General features: G+C 42.4%; 1 protein-coding gene across 2 annotated transcripts in view; it reads left to right on the forward strand.

Annotated features, from left to right (window-relative positions):
- The window catches only part of ZBTB2 (zinc finger and BTB domain containing 2), a 30,503-nt gene extending 12,477 nt beyond the window's left edge, over nucleotides 1-18,026 (forward strand). For both annotated transcript variants that reach the window (XM_032258824.1, XM_032258825.1), the window contains exons 2-3: nucleotides 7,721-7,905; nucleotides 15,259-18,026. In XM_032258824.1, coding sequence (XP_032114715.1) covers nucleotides 7,733-7,905; nucleotides 15,259-16,630 — 1,545 coding nt within the window. In that variant the 5' untranslated portion in view covers nucleotides 7,721-7,732 and the 3' untranslated portion in view covers nucleotides 16,631-18,026. The remainder of the gene's footprint in view (nucleotides 1-7,720; nucleotides 7,906-15,258) is intronic.
- Nucleotides 18,027-19,307: the final 1,281 nt, after the last annotated feature.

The raw sequence follows: 19,307 nt of genomic DNA on the forward strand, positions 1-19,307 counted from the left end.
CTAAAAAAAAAAAAAAATATATATATATATATATATATATATATATATATATTGTTTAAAACATAAAATCATATTTGTCAAAATCTCTATAAACAAATGCAAAGAAAGTGAGAAAATTATTAGCAACATATGTGACACAGGGCCCATTTTCCTTATATACAAGGTTTTATTTTTTATTTTTTATTTTTTATTTTTTTTTTAGTCAGAGTCTCGCTTTGTCGCCCAGGCTGGAGTGTGCAGTGGCCCAGTCTCAGATCACTGCAACCTCTGCCTGCCAGGTTCAAGCGATTCTCCTCCCTCAGCCCCTCAGCCTCCTGAGTGAGTAGCTCAGATTATAGGCACACACCACCACACCCAGCTAATTTTTTTTATATTTTTAGTAGAGATGGTGTTTCACCATGTTGGCCAGGCTGGTCTCGAACTCCTGACCTTGTGATCTGCCCACCTCGGCCTCCCAAAGTGCTGGGATTACAGGTGTGAGCCACCTCACCCAGCCTTTTTTTTTTTTTTTTTTTCAAGACAAGAGTCTGACTCTGTTTCCCAGGCTAGAGTTTGTGGTGCTGACACAGCTCACAGCAGCCTCAACCCCCTGGGCTCAAGTGATCCTCCCACCTCAGCTTCTGAAATAGCTAGGGCCACAGGTGTGTGCCACCATGCCTGGCAATTTTTTATATTTTTTGTAAAGTTGGGATGGGGGGAGGGGTCTCTCCATGTTACCCAGTCTGGTCTTGAACTCCTGGGCTTAAGCAGTCCTCCCACCTTGGCCTCCCAGCGTGCTAGGATTAGAGGCATAAGCCACCACACCTGGCCTGGTTTTATTAAATTGATAAGAAAAAGACAATTGAATGGGAAAATGAGCAGAGCTCATGAAGAGATACTAAAGAAAATACAGATGGTCAATAAATATAAAAATGAGCTTTATTCCGTCATTAAAGCCATACAAAGTAAAAAAGCCATATTGGCAAAGAATATTAAGTATTAACTAGAGTATGGAGAAAAGAGTTAGGGTAAAGGTGGATAGAAAAATATCACATTTTGTGAATAAGAGCGAAACTCCGTCTCAAAAAAAAAAAAGAAAAATACCACATTTTGTGTGTCCATAATATTTGAATCTTTTATAAGTATATATACTTAAAAGCAGCAGCAAAAATAATATTAATTTAAAACAAACACACACACTTTCATATAGCACGTTCTAGCTAATCAAGCGAATCCCAGTTTAAAGTCTGCTTATTGAATATACTGGTTCTGTAAGCTTGGGTAAGCCCCCACCCTCTTTCACCCTATTTCCTCATTTATAAATGTGGGTAGCAATACTTCAAATATCTCAAATAGGTTGATGTGAAATTAAATTAATTGCATATGTAAATCATGGCCAATAGTAGCACTCCATAAAAAACAATTCCTGGAAAAAAACAATTCCATCAAAAAATGGGCAAAGGATACAAACAGATACTTCTCAAAAGGAAACATTTATGCAGCCAACAAACATATGAAAAAAAGCTCATCATCACTGAGAAATGCAAATCAAAACCACAATGAGAAATGAAAATGAAAACCACCATCTCACGCCAGTTAGAATGGTGATCATTAAAAAGTCAGGAGACAACAGATGCTGGAGAGGATATAGAGAAATAGGAATGCTTTTACACTGTTGGTGGGAGTGTAAATTAGTTCAACTATTGTGGAAGACAGTGTGGCAATTCCTCAAGGATCCAGGACCAGAAATACCATTTGACCCAGCAATCCCGTTACTGGTATATACTCAAAGAATTATAAGTCATTCTATTATAAAGGCACTGTTCACAATAGCAAAGACTTGGAACCAACCCAAATGCCCATCAATGATAGACTGGTTAAAGAAAATGTGGCACATATACACCATGGAATACTATGCAGCCATAAAAAAGGATGAGTTTATGCCTTTTGCAGGGACATGGATGAAGCTGGAAACCATGATTCTCAGCAAATTAACACAGGAACAGAAAACCAAACACTGCATGTTCTCACTCATAAGTAGGAGCTGAACAATGAGAACACATGGACACTGGGAGAGTAACATCACACACTGGGGCCTGTCAGTGGGTGGGGAGCTAGGGGAGGGATAACATTAGGAGAAATACCTAATGTAGATGATGGGGTGATGGATGCAGCCAACCACCATGGCATGTTTATACCTATGTAACCTGCATGTTCTGCACATGTACCCCAGAACTTAAAGCATAATTTAAAATAAATAAATAATAACAATTCTCATCATTATCATGAAAGGATAAATAGTAACGTGTTCCTGTACTTGAAGCTACTTTTGATGAGTGTGACTTCTGAAGCCGTGGGACCTCAAGCTGCCTAAATATATATGTACACATGATCAGAGTCAGAGGACATGGCAGGGAGCATATCACAGTTGGGTCTCAGAGGATACTTTTTTTAATTTTTTTTATTTTAAGAGAAAAGCAGATTAGTAAGATGGAAAAGAAGTATTCTGGCACTTCACAGAGAATAATCTTGAAGACAAGCTTCTAAGTTATGTCTTGGTAGAGGTCAGGTTAGAGTGATGTTTCTCTGAAATCCGGGTTACTTTTGCAACCCAGCAACATCTCTGGCTTTCATCACGAACCCCATGCCTTTTCTGTGCCTCCCCTTCCTAACCTGAGTGCTTTCACCTTCTCTGACGTACACAGAAGGTAGTGGGGAAACTGATCCATACCATCTGTTTGCATGAGACAACAGTCTAGGTCTTTATACTTAAATGAGTTGCAAAATTGGATGACTCTCCTATCTCATGCTTGGATATGACTCATGGTAGAAAATATAAAATTTGACAATCTGGATTCCTGATTTGTGACCTGATCAGTCTCTTAAAGTATTATTCCATTACATTTGTCTATTTTAGGGCATACTTGTTAATTTCTGAATCTGCCTGAACATCCCTAGAGCAGGAAGAAGAGTAGGAAGTCTAGCATGTGCTGATTAAGAATTGCTGTGAATGGCTGGTCAAAAGGTAGTGAGTTATCTCAATTGATTTTTGAGTTACAGATCAAACTCTTTGTTCTGCTTTATTCTCCCTTTTCACTACTGCACTTGACTAGTCTAAAAAACAAAAATAAAATTTTTTTAAAGTTGCTGTGGGTCCACTTTCATTTTTTTTAAGCTTATTGATCATGCATTCTCCACAGTGCATGCTTAACTGTGAAGTTAAGCATACTCACTTTTTAAAAATGTAGTCAATTAATTAATGTGTAGTAGGCTTTTAAAAAATTGAATTTGGCCAGGCACAGTGTCTCACCCCTGTAATCCCAGCACTTCACCCAACACCTCCAGAACTTTACCTCGGAGTAGAGTAATTCTAGCACTCCACCTCGGAGTAATCCCAGCACTGCACCTCAGAGGCTGAAGTGGGTGGCTCACCTGAGGTCAGGTGTTCAAACCAGCCTGGCCAACACGGTGAAACCCCGCTTCTACTGAAAATACAAAAAACATTAGCCGGGTGTGGTGGCAGGCATCTATAATGCCAGCTACTCAGGAGGCTGAGGCAGGAGAATCGCTTGAACCCGGGAGGTGGAGGTTGCAGTGAGCCAAGATCATATCATTGCACTGCAGCTTGGGCTGCAAGAGTGAAACTCCGTCTCAAAAAAAAAAAAAAAAAAAAAATTGAACTTGATTTTGAGATCATTACAGATTCACATGCAGCTACAAGAAATAATACAGAGATCCCATAACCCTTTACCCAGCTTCCCCTAATGAAAACATTTTGCAAAAAACTATAGTAGAGTGTCACAGCCAGGATTTTGACATGTAGAACATTTCCGTCACCACAAGGATCCCTCATGTTGCCCTTCCATAGCCATGCCCACCCCCTACCCCACACCCCACCACCACTAGTCTGTTTTCCATTTCCATAATTTTCACACATATTATATCAGTGTAATCATAAAGTATATAATCTTTTGGGATTGGCTTTTTTCAGTGAGTATAATTCACCCAAGTTGTTGTATGTTATCCATAGGTCATTTCTTCTTTTTTTTTTTTTTTTTTTTTTTTTTTTTTTTTTGTTGTTGTTGTTGTTGTTGTTTTTGAGACGGAGTTTCGCTCTTGTTACCCAGGCTGGAGTGCAATGACGCGATCTCGGCTCACCGCAACCTCCGCCTACTGGGTTCAGGCAATTCTCCTGCCTCAGCCTCCTGAGTAGCTGGGATTACAGGCATGCGCCACCATGCCCAGCTGATTTTTTGTATTTTTAGTAGAGACGGGGTTTCACCGTGTTGACCAGGATGGTCTCGATCTCTTGACCTCGTGATCCACCCGCCTCGGCCTCCCAAAGTGCTGGGATTACAGGCGTGAGCCACCGCGCCCAGCCTCATTTCTTCTTTATAGCTGAGTAGTTTTCCACTGTGTGGGCATACCATAGTGTGTGTATGCAGTCATTGAAGGACATCTGAGTTGTTTCTAGTTTTTGACTGTTAGGAATTAAGCTGCTATGGACGTTCCTGCACAGGTTTTTGTGTGAACATAAGTTTTCATTTATCTGGGATAAGCAGGAGTGCAATTACTGGGTCAGGTGGTAGTTTTTTAAGAAACTGCTAACTCTTTTCCAGAGTAGCTGTACCATTTTACATTCCTACTAGCGGTATATGAATGTTCCAGTTTCTCCACACTCTTGCCACCATGTTATCACTGGTTTTTATTCTAGCCATCCTGATAGGTGCACAGCGATGCTGTGGTTTTAATTTGCTTTTCCCTAGTGGCTAGTGGTTTCAAACATCTGTTCATGTGTTTGTTTGCTGTCTGTATATCCTCTTTGTGAAATGTCTCAAGTCTATTACACATTTTTTAATTTGATTGCTTTTTTACTGTTAAGTTTTGAAAGTTCTTTGTATATTCCATATACTAATCGTTTGTCAAAGGACTAGTTTGCAAAAGTTTTCAAATATTTACTCCTAGTCTTTGAGCTTGTGTTTTCATCCTCTTAATAAGGTCTTTCAGAGAGCAAAAGTTTTTAATTTTGATGAAGTTCAGTTTAGTTCTCATTTTGTGGATTCTGCTTTTGATGTCAAGTGTAAAAGCTCTTAAGCCCTAGATTTTAGGTTTTCTTACATGTTGTTTCCTAAAGTTTTATAGTTTTGGGTTTTACATTTAAGCCCGTTATCCATTTTGAGTTGATTTTTATATAATGTATGGGACTTAAATGTCAAGGTTCTTTATCTTTTTTTCTTTTTTGCCTCCGGAAGTCCAATTGATCCAGCATCATTTGTTGAAAAGCTTATTCTTCCTCCACTGAATTGTTTTTGTACTTTGTCAGCCATCAGTTGTGCATATTTATGTGGGTCTGCTTCTGGGTTCACAATTTTGTTTGTTCCATTGATTTGCTTGTCTGTCCCTCTGCCAATACCACACAGTCTGGAATACTGTAGAATATACTACATATTGAAATTGGGTAAACTGGTTTCTCCCACTTTATGGTTCTTTTTTAAAAATTATTTTAGGCCGGGCGTGGTGGCTCACACCTGTAATCTCAGCACTTTGGGAGGCCAGGGTGGGTGAATCACCTGAGGTCAGGAGTTCGAGGCCAGCATGGCCAAGATGGTGAAACCCTGTCTCTACTAAAAATACAAAAAAATTAGTGGAGCTTGGTGGCACATGCCTGTAATCCCAGCTGCTCAGGAGGCTGAGGCAGGAGAATCACTTGAACCCAGGAGGCAAAGGGTTCAGTGAGCTGAGATTGCACCACTGCACTCCAGCCTGGGCAACAAGAGTGAGAACTCTGTCTAAAAAATATGTGTGTGTATATATATATTATATATATATAAAATATATATGTATAAATATATAATATATATAATATATAATACATATATAAATATATTATTTATATATAATTTTATTATATATATAATTTTAGCTATTCTAGTTCCTTTGCCTTAACATGTACATGTTAAAATAATTTTGTCTATATCTGCAAAGAAATCTTGCTGGGATTTTTATGGGAATTGCATCAAACCTGTATGTCAGTTTGGGAAAATTGATATCTTTACCATGTTGAGTCTTCCTATCCATAATCATAGTATACCTATCTGTTTATTTAGATCTTTTATTTCTTCCATCAGTGTTTTACAGCTTTCAATGCAAGTCCTGCACATGTTTTGTTAGATTTATACCCATGTATTTCATTTTTTGAATGATTTCAAATGGTATTAACTTTTTAATTCAGTCCACATGTTTATTGCTAGTATATAGAATTACAATTGATTTTTTTTTTTCTGGTATGTTTATGATTTGCCAAACTCATTTATTAGTTCTACGATAGATGCCTTGGGACTTTCTGTATTACAAGCATGTCATCTGCAAATAGGGACAATTTTGTTTTTCCTTTTTTTCCGTATGCTTTTTATTTCCTGTCTTGCTTTTTTGCACAATCTAGTACTTCCAGTGCTGTGTTGAACAGCAAGAGGAGACATCTTTGCCTTGTTCCCAATCTTGCAGAGAAGGTATTCACCCTTCCTTACCATGAAGTATAACGTTAACTATAATGTTGGTCTGTGTGTAATGGGCTTTTATAAATGCTCTTTGTGGAAAAGGAGTAGTCTAGTGATTTGATGGACCATAGAATGTCAGGCTGCCTCTCTGTTATAAATAGACTCAGGCCAGTGGGGTTTGCCAGGGTCAGGTGTGAATAATGAAAATCATAGAATTTGGAAACAGAACAATCACATTTAAATTTTGATCCTCCCACCTTTTGGCTAGAAGGCCTGGGGCAAATTACTTATACTTCTCAAAACCCATTTCCTCCTCCACAAAAAAGGAGGCAGAGCCCCAACCCTACTTCCTCGGTGAGTGTTAAGGGTCAGCGGTGATGAGGCTGTTACATCACCAGAGGAGCACACAGCAGGAGCTGGATTCTTGCCCCTAGACTTACTGATTCTCACCCCACCCTGCTGGAACCCCACCCCAACACCTTCATTTATCTATCTCTGCGAAAGAATTATGAGCTCTGATGCCTCATTAGAATTTCCGTTTGGAATCTTAAACTAAAAGACTCCATTTGCATCTGGAATTTTAAACTAAAAGACTAGATGGCCGGAATCCCAGCACTTTGGGAGGCCGAGGTGGGCGGATCATGAGGTCAGGAGTTCGAGACCAGCCTGGCCAACATGGTGAAACCCTGACTCTACTAAAAATACAAAAATTAGCCAGGCGTGGTAGCACACACCTGTAATGTCAGCTACTTGGGAGGCTGAGGCAAGAGAATCACTTGAACCCGGAAGGCAGAGGTTGCAGTGAGCCAAGACTGCGCCATTGCACTCCAGCCGGGGCGACAGAGCAAGACTGCATCTCAGGAAAAAAAAAAAAAAAAAACTCGATGGTCTAAAATTTTTGCTGTCTGTCTCCAGGACTTGATGCTTAAATTAAGGCAGATCACCTGAGTTCATTTCCTGGTTTCTCCATTACCATCTGTGTGAGCTTGGGCAAATCATGTAATTCCCTAATTTACTCTAAATAACATCATTTGCTTAAAAAAAAAAAAAAAGAGCATAATGACATAACTACTTCAGGTCACTGTTAGGAAGACTAAATGAGTTAATTTATGTAACGTTTTTAGCAGTGCCTGACACATTAGCTATGCTGACATGTTCGCTATGATCGTGACTGTTGGTGACTGTAAAGGACACATTCTTATTTGTGAATCACCTTCTTAAAAATAAAATTGTTTGCTTTGCAGATTTTTTAAAAAATGGATTTGGCCAACCATGGACTTATTCTGCTGCAACAGTTAAACGCTCAGCGAGAGTTTGGTTTCCTGTGTGACTGCACGGTTGCAATCGGCGATGTATACTTCAAGGCACACAAATCAGTTCTTGCTTCATTCTCCAATTACTTTAAGATGTTGTTTGTCCATCAGACCAGGTAACTAAAGTGGTTGCTAATAACCTAATGACTGTGGACTTCTTAACCTCCGCGTCCCTGGCCCTCATCAAGACCATGGGTCTCTCTACCTCTCCTAGCTCCCAGGTGACCTGCTGCCTTGTGGCCTCACTCGCCCCCTACCTTTCTTGCTATGCGTGCTTTCAGTAGCACTTGAGAATCACTGGACCTGCCAGCTCTACACAGCCCCTCCACCTCCAGATGCCCTCACTGAGTGTCACCTGCATGGTCAGGATCTCTAAGATCAGGTCCATTATAAAGCCAGCCACCCAACCTCAGTGAACCCTTCTGGTAGTAATCTTTTCTGGACTCAATACCTAAGCCCTGTCTCTCATTCCTCTAGCCCCAGTCCCCTGAGTACCCCCTGACTTTCAGCATTTATTCTTGTCTCCTCCTGTAACAAGAAAGCTCCAGGGCATGAATTTCCCCAGTTTCCCTGTTTTCTGTCTTAAAACATCTCTATCTTTCCTCAGTTTTTTTTTTTTTTTTTCCCTTCTCATCTCTCCTATCTTGAGAAAAGGGCTTCTCAGTGTCTCTGGAAAATGATCTCCCTCCCTCATGCTGCCAGATCCTACCCCTCGATCTTCATTCTGTACTTTTTATGTAATCTGTTTTCATCCTCCCCCCCCAGCCCATGCGGAATCAGCACATCCTGGACACTGCTGGCTGCCTGACTTACCGTGCTGCGTCTCCTTCACTTTACTGTGAAAGCCCTTAAAAGGGTAATCGAGGTCCTCGCCTGCACTCTCTTCATCCCACACTCTTCCTAGCAGTGTGTGCTGTGGTTTCCTCCCCTCCTTCACTCTACCGCAGTCTTTTCTCAAAGGTCACCCCTCATGAAAACCACTGCCCTTCTCTCACTGTTGTAGCATCCTGTCCTCCAGCATCTATCTGCTCCTTCCTTCTTAAGTGATTGTCATCTGCATTTTTATAGCTGAATATCCCTTGGTTTTCTGCCCTCTAAAGCTGGGCCTTTGGTGAATTTTGTCTTTTGCACTCTTCTTTGGGTGCGTGTCTTTTTCCTAGATCTTGCCTCTGCAGGAAACTTCAGTTTATAGCTCTGGCCTTGACTTTTCTATCTCCAGAATTCTCTTCCCAAGGCCTGGGGCTACATGCCGGACATTTAGAGTTGAATGTCTCCTTTTGTCTCTTTGAGGATGTCTAAAACTGAATTAGGCCTTCTCCAAAATTCCTCCTGCTTATTTTCTTATCTTCAAGTATCCCAAGCTTAATTTTCTTTTGAGTCACATCTTATCGGTCCCCAGATCATGTTTTCTTCAAATTACCTTTCACATTTGTCACTTCTTTTCCTTTCTTACTTCCATTACCTCATTGTCCACATTACTATCAGATTTGTATTTCCAAACACTGCTTTGACTGTAGTATTTGATGAGAAATCTACTATATTGCATTATTCCTTGAATCAGAAACTTTGGGGATGCCCAGTGCCTATCAGAATAACACACAGGCTCCTTATTCTGTCATCCAAGGCCCCACAGGCTTGGAGCCCAACCTCTCCTAGCCTCATCTGTGACTGGACCCTCTGGGACACCCCACCCCTCCTCTTCACCTTAACCAGACCTACTTTCATGGCTTCAGCTCACCTGGACCACATTTTGGTGGTCCCCTGCCCATTCCCTGAGTCCCAGCTCATGCAGCACCTCTTCTGTGACCCCTCCCAGTCAAGTGAAACCAAACAACTGACAGTGACTACGTCCTCTCTCATGGCTTAAAACACTTTATTTGTGCCCCTGCTAAGAGTGCGCATTTGTACAAGAATGCAATTGTGCACATTTTCCCTGTGTTGTTGTTATTTGTGTACTTACCCCCTTCTTCACTTGTAAGTTTCTTGAGGGCAGGGACTGGGTTTTACAAATCTTTGCAAACACCAGCACACAATAGAATAGCCACTTGATCAATGTCTGGGGGATCAGATGGGGCAACTGCAGAATAACCCAGGAGGGGTGGCTCATCTGGCAACACCAAGGATGCCCCCTCTAACTCCAGTGTGTCAGAGACTTCAGGCCTAGTGGGGGTTTTGTACTGGGCAGTCTCCACACAGTGAATTAAATGGTACTGAAAATGAGGCAATTTTAATTTGTGGAAGTACAAGAATACTATGTAATGAGTTTTAATTCAATGCAAGAAACCCACCTTGAAGTATAGGGCACTAAATGAATGCCTTTCTAACAAGGCGGTGTGATATATGTGTAATACAACCGTGTGACTCAACAGTGTGTATGACTGCACCAGAGGTCACACATGCCTAGTGGCCAGCTTTGCCCGCCTCCTGGTGCAGAATTCAAGCTCACTGAGGCAAGGCAAATGGGGTGAAGGCCGGGGCACACTTTTCAACCAGCACCTCCTCTGTGGGGCATGACAGACTGCTGCCCAGCTACTCAGGCATGGACTGAGAATACAGTCCATTTTTTCAAGTCTGGCTCTGAGGGTGATTTCTGGCTGTAGTTACCACTAGATGGCCCTGTCTTCTGTCGGCTACTCTGACTGGTACCTTTAAATCACAGACAACTGCAGACTTTCAGCTGTCAAAAATAAAACCACTGAGGGAGAGGCCTTTCTAAGTACAACCTTCTGACAGTGCTAATGTTATTCAAAAATGCTTATTTTTAAACTTGTTTAAGCCTATCATTTCTTTTAAAATTCGATTGAAGGAATAATTGGAAATGGAAATTACTATGGAAGTTTGTACCATAACATTATGTTCATCTTTTTCCTACATAAAAGTGTTATGTCGCCGGGCACGGTGGCTCACGCCTGTAATCCCAGCACTTTGGGAGGCCGAGGCGGGTGGATCACGAGGTCAAGAGATCGAGACCATCCTGGTCAACATGGTGAAACCCCGTCTCTACTAAAAATACAAAAAATCAGCTGGGCATGGTGGTGTGTGCCTGTAATCCCAGCTACTCAGGAGGCTGAGGCAGGAGAATTGCCTGAACCCAGGAGGCAGAGGTTGCGGTGAGCCGAGATCGTGCCATTGCACTCCAGCCTGGGTAACAAGAGCAAAACTCCATCTCAAAAAAAAAAAAAAAAGTGTTATGTCGACCAGCCTGGCCAACATGGTGAAACCCCATCTCTACTAAAAATACAAAAATTAGCAGGACATTGTGGTATGTGCCTGTAATCCCAGCTACTGGGGAGACTGATGCAAGAGAATCCCTTGAACCAGGAAGACAGAGGTTGCAGTGAGCTGAGATTGTACCACTTCACTCCAGCCTGGGCAACAAGAGCAAAACTCTGTTTCAAAAAAAAAAAAAAGTGTTACGTCAAACATATCTGCAAACCACTTAGATGTAAGTCCTTTCCAAAAGACTGGGAGAAGACCAAAATCTGGCCCATAGTGAGCTGAGTGATTGACAGAGGTCAGCTGCCTGGGAATAAAAGCAGTCAGGGATGGAGAGAGCTGAAATATACAGTAAGAAACTTGGAAAAATTCCACCTTTTTTGTTTTTTTTGAGACAGAGGCTCGCTTTTGTTGCCCAGGCTGAAGTGCCGTCCCAGTAGCTGGGATTACAGGCGTGAGCCCCCATGCCTGGCCTCCACCTGTTTTTTAAGTGTATGTGTGCACATGTGCTCCTGCTTTAAAAAAATAAAAAAGAAAAAATTTAAGGCTACATGCAATGGCTCGTGCTGCCATCTCAACACTTTGGGAGGCTGAGGCAGGAGGATCTCTTGAACCCAGGAGTTCAAAACCCACCTGGACAAGATGGTGAGACCCTATCTCTACAAAAGTTTAAAAACTAGCTGGGTGTGGTGGCATATGCCTATAGTCCCAGCTACTCAGGAGGCTGAGGCAGGAGGATCGCATGAGCTTGAGAGGTTGAGGCCACAGTCAGCTATGATCACGCCACTGCACTCCAGCCTGGGCCTTCCAAGCAAGACCCCATCTCTTAAAGAATTTTTTTTTTTTTAATCAAAATAAATTGGTGTTTGGAGACCTCCCTAGACCCTAGGATGCCTGGCTGTAAACCGCAGGGACTTGCTGCTTTCTTTTCCTTGGCCCTTTGGAGTCCTCCCTCCAGACCCGCCTGAAGTGTAGGCCATGGTCTCCCCAGCTATGTCCTTTTTTTGCCACCAGAGACAGTACAAAATTCTTTCAGATTTGAGAGGCTTACTGTTGAATCACCATTCACAAGTGATAGACAGGACAGCCTATCCAACAATGAGAAAAAAAATTACAAAATTTACACCAAAGTCAGCCAGGCGTGGTGGCTCATGCCTGTAATTCTAGCACTTCAGGATGCTGAGGCAGGCAGATCACTTGAGGTCAGGAGTTCAAGACCAGCCTGGCCGACACAATGAAACCCGTCTCTACTAAAAATACAAAAATTATCTGGGCCTGGTGGCAGGCACCTGTAATCCCAGCTACTTGGGAAGCTGAGGCAGAATCACTTGAACCTGGGAGGCCGAGGTTGCAGTGAGCCAAAATTGTGCCACTGTACTCCGGCCTGGGCAACAGAGCAAGACTCCATCTCAAAATAAAAAACAAAAAACTCACAACAAAATTGTTCTGAAAAGGGACTCTGCTTGTTAGTACATTTCATGGATGCTAAAAATCAAAGCCTTCTTTGGATTTCTACCTTTCCTTTTTTTTTTTTTTTTTTTTTTTTCCTCTGAGAGAGGGGCTCCCTCTGTCACCCCACCTGGAGTGCAGTGGCACGGTCATGGTCACAGCTCACTGCAGCCTCAGCCTCGACCTCCTCGGCTCAAGCCATCCTCCTGCCTCAGTGCCCCCAAGTAGCTGGAACTACAAGCATGTGCCAATACACCCAGCTAATTTTTGTATTTTTCTCTAAAGACAGGGTTTCACCATGTTGCTCAGGCTGGTTTTTTTTTTCCTCCCCATTTATTTGTAGAGATGGTCTTGCCATGTTCCCCAGGGCTGGTCTTCAGCTCCTAGGCTCAGACGATCCTCCCGCCTTGGCCTCCCAATGTACTGGGAATAAAGGCATGAGACACCGTGCCTGGCCCCTACCCTTCCCTTTTTGAGGGGGAAGAAAGTTGGCTGCAGGCTCCCTGCTCTATCCCCTCCTTCTCCCTTGAGGAATGTTTCATCTCGGCAGAAGAAAGGGTGTAACTTGCGTCTCTAAGGCCTTTGGTTCCCCAATTCCTCTGCCCGCCTGATCCTGGAAAAGTTTCCCCTGGTCATTTCTTCACTTGGGAGTTTATTATTTGCATTAGTAAATTTTTCGGCACACAAAATCCCTGAAGCTCTGTTTTGAATATTGAACTTCCCCACGGCATCTAAATGTGTTACAGTATACACATGGTATTGTTGGAAGCCATCCGAAGACTACCTGTATTTGCATTCCTATTTAAAGGGATATAAAAGGACTCCAAATAAAAACATGAATGATCTGTGTATCTTTTTTTTTTTTTTTTTTTTTTTTTTTGAGACAGTTTTGCCCTTGTTGCCCAAGCTAGAATGCAATGGCGTGATCTCTGCTCACCAAAACCTCTAACTCCTGGGTTCAAGCGATTCTCCTGCCTCAGCTTCCTGAGTAGCTGGGATTACAGGCACGCCACCATGCCAGGCTAATTGTTTGTATTTTTAATAGAAGTGGGGTTTTGCCATGTTAGCCAAGTTGGTCTTGAACTCCTGACCTCAGGTGATCTTCCCACCTTGGCCTCCTAAAGTGCTGGGATTACAGGCATGAGCCACCGCGCCTGGTCAATTTTTCTTTTTTTAATGGAATAAAAATGTTAAATTTAGAAGAGCGTGATATGCTGTTAATATTTCAGTATGTTGAAAATATTGGCCAAATGCAGTTGCTCACGCCTGTAATCCCAGCACTTTGGGAGCCCAAGACAGGTGGATCACCTTAGGTCAGGAGTTTGAGGCCAGCCTGGCCAACGTGGCGAAATTCTGTCTCTACTAAAACTAGAAAAATTAGCCAGATGTGATAGCACACACCTGTAATCCCAGCTTCTCGGGAGGCTGAAGTGGGAGAATTGCTTGAACCTGGGAGGTAGAGGCTGTGGTGATCTGGGAGTGTGCTACTGCACTTCAGTCTCTGTCACTCAGTGACAGAGGCTCCATCTCAAAAAAAAAGAAAGAAAAGAAAATATTTGTTAGTAAAATGAACATGATTGCCAAAAGAGCCAAATAAAGTTACAATACAAAAAGTAGTATCATAAAAGAAAGTTATAAATTCTAAAAGCATTCAAGGAAGCTGTCTTTGAATTTGAAGTGCATTGTCTATAAAATATCCACTCAGTGGAAGATAATGTGTGTCTTGTGATGTGGATATAGACCTCATTGATTTCTAATGATGCATTAGAATTTGTTAGTACTGATGTCCTGGGAAGAGTTCTTGGGAACCTCTTCATCATTGCTGCTTCATCAGGATGATGTTTCTGAAATGATAGAAGCAGTCGAGTCTAAAGCTGTAAAATCAACAGCATCATCAACTGCATTAGGTGCCTTAGATAAATCACTCAACTTTTTGGGACCTCAGTTTGCATATCTGTCAAATGGGACTTAATAAATCCACCTTATCTACCACACAGGATTGTTTTGATTCTCTAAAGGATCTTGCTGTAGTGGATTTGGAATTAGACAAACATAAGTTCAAATACCAGTTCTACCACTTATCAACTACGTGATATTGAGCAGCTTATTAACCCCTCTAAACCTTAATCCTTTCCTGTAAAATGAGAATGAATGACAATCCAGTGAGAAAGAATCCCTGTAAATCCCAGAAGCAGTGCTGATGTTGTTGGTGGCATTTGATAAGGAACTCCTGAAGTTCTGAATAAAAACAGAATACATAATACTTAATTTAACTTGGCCAGGCACAGTGGCTCATGCTTGTAAATCCCAACACTTTGGGAATCCAAGGTGGATGGATTGCTTGAGGTCACGAATTTGAGACCACCCTGGCCAACATGGTGAATCCCCATCTCTGCTAAAAATACAAAATTAACCAGGCATGGTGGTGGGCGCCTGTAATCCCAGCTACTCGGGAGGCTGAGGCAGGAGAATTGCTTGGAACCTGGCAGGTGGAGGCCTCCAGCCTGGGTGACAAGACCTAGACTCTGTTTCAAAATAAATGAATAAATAAAAATAAAAAATAAAAGATTAATTTAGCTTACTAGGAGAAAAACTGCTCTAAGAATCTGTAGATTACAATGTCACATTTATTTAACATGAACTTCATCTCTTGATTATTTCAACCCATTTCATGAAACTTACTAACAGTGAAGGATAGGAAATGTTCTTGTTTTCTATGTTTTTAATTGTTCAATTTTTTTGTCAGGCTTTATATTATTACCTAGACTGGCATTTATTCAGATTTTTTTACTTGTTTCTTTCAGTGAGTGTGTCCGTTTGAAACCAACTGATATACAGCCCGACATCTTCAGCTATCTCTTACACTTGATGTACACTGGGAAGATGGCGCCTCAGCTCATCGACCCGGTTCGATTAGAACAGGGAATCAAGTTTCTGCACGCTTACCCGCTCATCCAGGAAGCCAGCCTCGCCAGCCAGGGAGCCTTTTCTCACCCTGACCAAGTTTTCCCACTGGCTTCTTCATTGTATGGCATTCAGATTGCAGATCATCAGCTGAGACAAGCCACCAAGATTGCTTCAGCACCTGAAAAACTTGGGCGAGATCCAAGGCCACAGACCTCCAGGATAAGCCAGGAGCCCGTCCCAGAGGCCTCACAGCTTTCCCAGCTGACTTCAAACCTGGCCCAGGTGAATCGGACAAATATGACTGCCTCAGACCCCCTGCAGACCTCACTGTCTCCAGAACTTGTTTCCACTCCTGTTCCTCCCCCTCCTCCCGGGGAGGAGACCAATCTGGAAGCATCTTCCTCCGATGAGCAGCCTGCGACCCTCACAATAGCCCACGTCAAGCCAAGCATCATGAAGAGGAACGGGAGCTTTCCAAAGTACTATGCCTGCCACCTGTGTGGACGGCGCTTCACCCTCCGGAGCAGCTTACGTGAACACCTCCAGATCCACACAGGAGTACCTTTCACGTCCAGCCAACAGGGAGAAAGCCGTGTCTCCCTGACTCTCTGTAGCAATGCAGCTGACCTCGGGAAAGATGCCATGGAAGTGCCTGAAGCCGGGATGATAAGTGACAGTGAGCTGCAGCACATCTCCGATTCGCCCATCATCGATGGGCAGCAGCAGTCGGAAACCCCACCCCCCTCAGACATTGCTGACATTGACAACCTGGAGCAGGCCGACCAGGAGAGAGAGGTGAAGAGGCGGAAGTATGAGTGCACGATATGCGGACGCAAATTTATCCAGAAAAGCCACTGGAGGGAGCACATGTACATACACACCGGGAAGCCTTTCAAGTGCAGCACTTGTGACAAAAGCTTTTGCAGGGCCAACCAGGCTGCCCGCCACGTGTGCCTCAACCAGAGCATTGACACCTACACCATGGTAGACAAACAGACTCTGGAACTCTGCACATTTGAGGAAGGGAGTCAGATGGACAACATGCTGGTGCAAACCAACAAACCCTACAAATGCAACTTGTGTGACAAAACATTCTCCACTCCCAATGAGGTTGTTAAACATTCATGCCAAAACCAGAACTCGGACGTCTTTGCCCTAGATGAAGGGCGATCCATTCTCCTGGGCAGTGGGGACTCCGAAGTAACGGAGCCTGACCACCCAGTGTTAGCTTCCATCAAAAAGGAACAGGAAACCGTCTTACTAGACTGAATGTCACTTATCTTTTTAAAAAACTGTCATTTTTACAAAGACTGTCTTCCTTCCCTTCCCTGAATTCAGGACTATAGTTCTCCATGGCATGATACAAACAGGTCCTTGTTCCCTTCTCCTCTTCCCCTTTTCCGCCTCCTAGCCCCACCTCTGTCAAGGCTTTGTGCATTATAAACCTGGAATGTATCGACTTTCATGCAGGGGATATTGGAAAGATAATGGTCATTATATTTATAAACTCAAACAGATTTTGACAGGTTTTAGATTATTTAAAAGCATACTTGGAACTAATGAAGGGTACACAATAAAACAACTGGAATCCAATTTGGTAAGCTAAAATTATGACTTTCCCTGGGTAAAAAGTCTTCTCAGAAAAACAATGTCAGAAAATACAGCGTGCTTCTCAGAAATACAGCTGGGCTCTGTACTATGCAAAATCTAGAAGGTGCGGGGAAACTTTAAACCCAAGAAAACGTTCTTAGAATTCATCCTCCAGGTGTCTTACTTCAGAATGCATCCTTTGAGATTATGTCTACTTAAGAAAAATCGTTACTTAAGAAATCCACTTTAACAAAACACAAAGGAAAAAAATAATAATGTGATGGCAATCTTAATTTTTGCATACAACATGACAAGCTGTGAGTTTGTGTGTTTGTAAGAGAAAAATGCGTGGTGCTTGCTCTAAACAGGTGAATGAATGCACTTGCCTTATCTCATTGCTGGCTTCTTTCCAAGTTGAGCAACAACAAAATGCTGTATTTTCGTTTCTGACAAATTTGTTTTAAAAATCAAATTTGAATGTACAATTCTATAATTGTCTTTCTGAATAGAAAATGACCTGCCATTTTCTAGCAGCTGCCAGTGATAATTTGTTTTACACTAACTTTTAAATCAGTGCATATGCTTCAGGGAAAAGGATATAGGAATATTCATCTTACGGGGGAATTTGTGAGCAGAAGAGGTAGTAACTTTAATGACTGAAACAGTCAATGCTGATAGTTTACTGGCAACATTAATTGAGGCATCAAAAATAAATGGCAAAGAGAAATCAGGACAGAAAAATCTAATTGCTGTTTGGGAAAAATACTTGATTTTGATGTTTATTCTCCAGGTTTTTTTTTTTTTCTTTTTTAATGCCTGAAATTTTCTCCATTGGCCCAAAAGCAGTAAAAATTGTTCATTAATCTTCCCTTAGGCCAAATAAAAGAAGGGCCTCACAGGACAAAACAGGAGCCAGAAATAAGGACTGAAGGGGAAGGGGAGAATAGCTGATAGCTATGCTGTATGTATATGTTAAAAACTGAATATCCCATCGTCCTATTTCATGTATAGTTGAGTTCTCAAATTTGTAAGTTTTTATACATCCTTTCATTGAATAAACATTTAATTAAATGAGTGTATGATTTCATCTTTATCTCTTTGTCAACCCAAAGAGATACAGGAAGGGGGTATGTAGCAGTGCTTGAGGAGTCAGTGCTGTATCTTCTCTTATCTGCAGAACTTTGGGCAGTTGCTCTAACCTGAGTGGTATTTTCCACACTTGTAAAATGAAGATGTTCATAACTGCTTTGGGTCATAAGTTTGTTAGAGTCAAATGAGTACACTCTGTAAAGTTGCCATGATCACCTTGCCCCAACATTTTTATTTATTTATTTATTGTTGCTGTTGTCGTTGTTGAGATGGAGTCTCACTCTGTCACCCAGGCTGGAGTGCAGTGGCGCAATCTCGGCTCACTGCAACCTCCACCTTTCAGGTTCGAGTGATTCTCCTGCCTCAGCCTCCCGAGTAGCTGGGACTACAGGCGTGCACCACCATGCCCGGCTAATTTTTGTATTTTTCGTAGAGATGGAGTTTTACCATGTTGGCTAGGATGGTCTCCATCTCTTGACCTCATGATCCTCCCGCCTTAGCCTCCCAAAGTGTTGGGATTACAGGCGTGAGCCTCCTCACCTGGCTATTTATTTATTTATTTAGAGACAGTCTTACTGTGTCGCCTAGGCTGGAGTGCAGTGGTGTGATCTCAGTTCACTGCAACCTTCGACTCCTAGGTTCAAGCGGTTCTCCTGCTTCAGCCTCCCAAGTACAGGTGCGTACCACCACACCGGACTAATTTTTGTATTTTTTTTTTCAGTACAGGGTTTCACTGTGTTGGCCAGGGTGGTCTTGAACTCCTGACCTCGTGATCCACCTACCTTGGCCTCCCAAAGTGCTGTGACTACAGGCTTGTGCCACCATGCCTGGCCTTATTTTATTTTTGAGATGGAGTCTTGCTCTGTAGCCCAGGCTGGAGTGCAATGGCACAATCTCAGCTCACTGCAACCACTGCCTCCCAGATTCAAGCAATTCTTGTGCTTCAGCCTCCCGAATAGCTGGGATTATGGGCGTGCACCACCATGCCCAGCTAATTTTTGTATTTTTACTAGATACAGGGTTTCACCATGTTAGCCAGGCTGGTCTTGAACTCATAACCTCATGTGATCTGCCCGCCTCAGCCTCCCAAAGTACTGGAATTACAGGTGTGAGCCACTGTGCCCAGCCACCCCAGCTTGCTTTTACAGGGAAAAAAGAGAGGCCAGGAGATGTTTACCTAAAGATGACACAAATTTGAATAGCAATATAAACCTTGATTATTAAATATTAAGTAGTGGCCGGGCTCAGTGGCTTACACCTATAATCC

This window comes from Sapajus apella, unplaced genomic scaffold (genome assembly GCF_009761245.1).
Source record: "Sapajus apella isolate SASKATOON/1434 unplaced genomic scaffold, GSC_monkey_1.0 scaffold105, whole genome shotgun sequence".
NCBI lineage: Eukaryota > Metazoa > Chordata > Mammalia > Primates > Cebidae > Sapajus > Sapajus apella.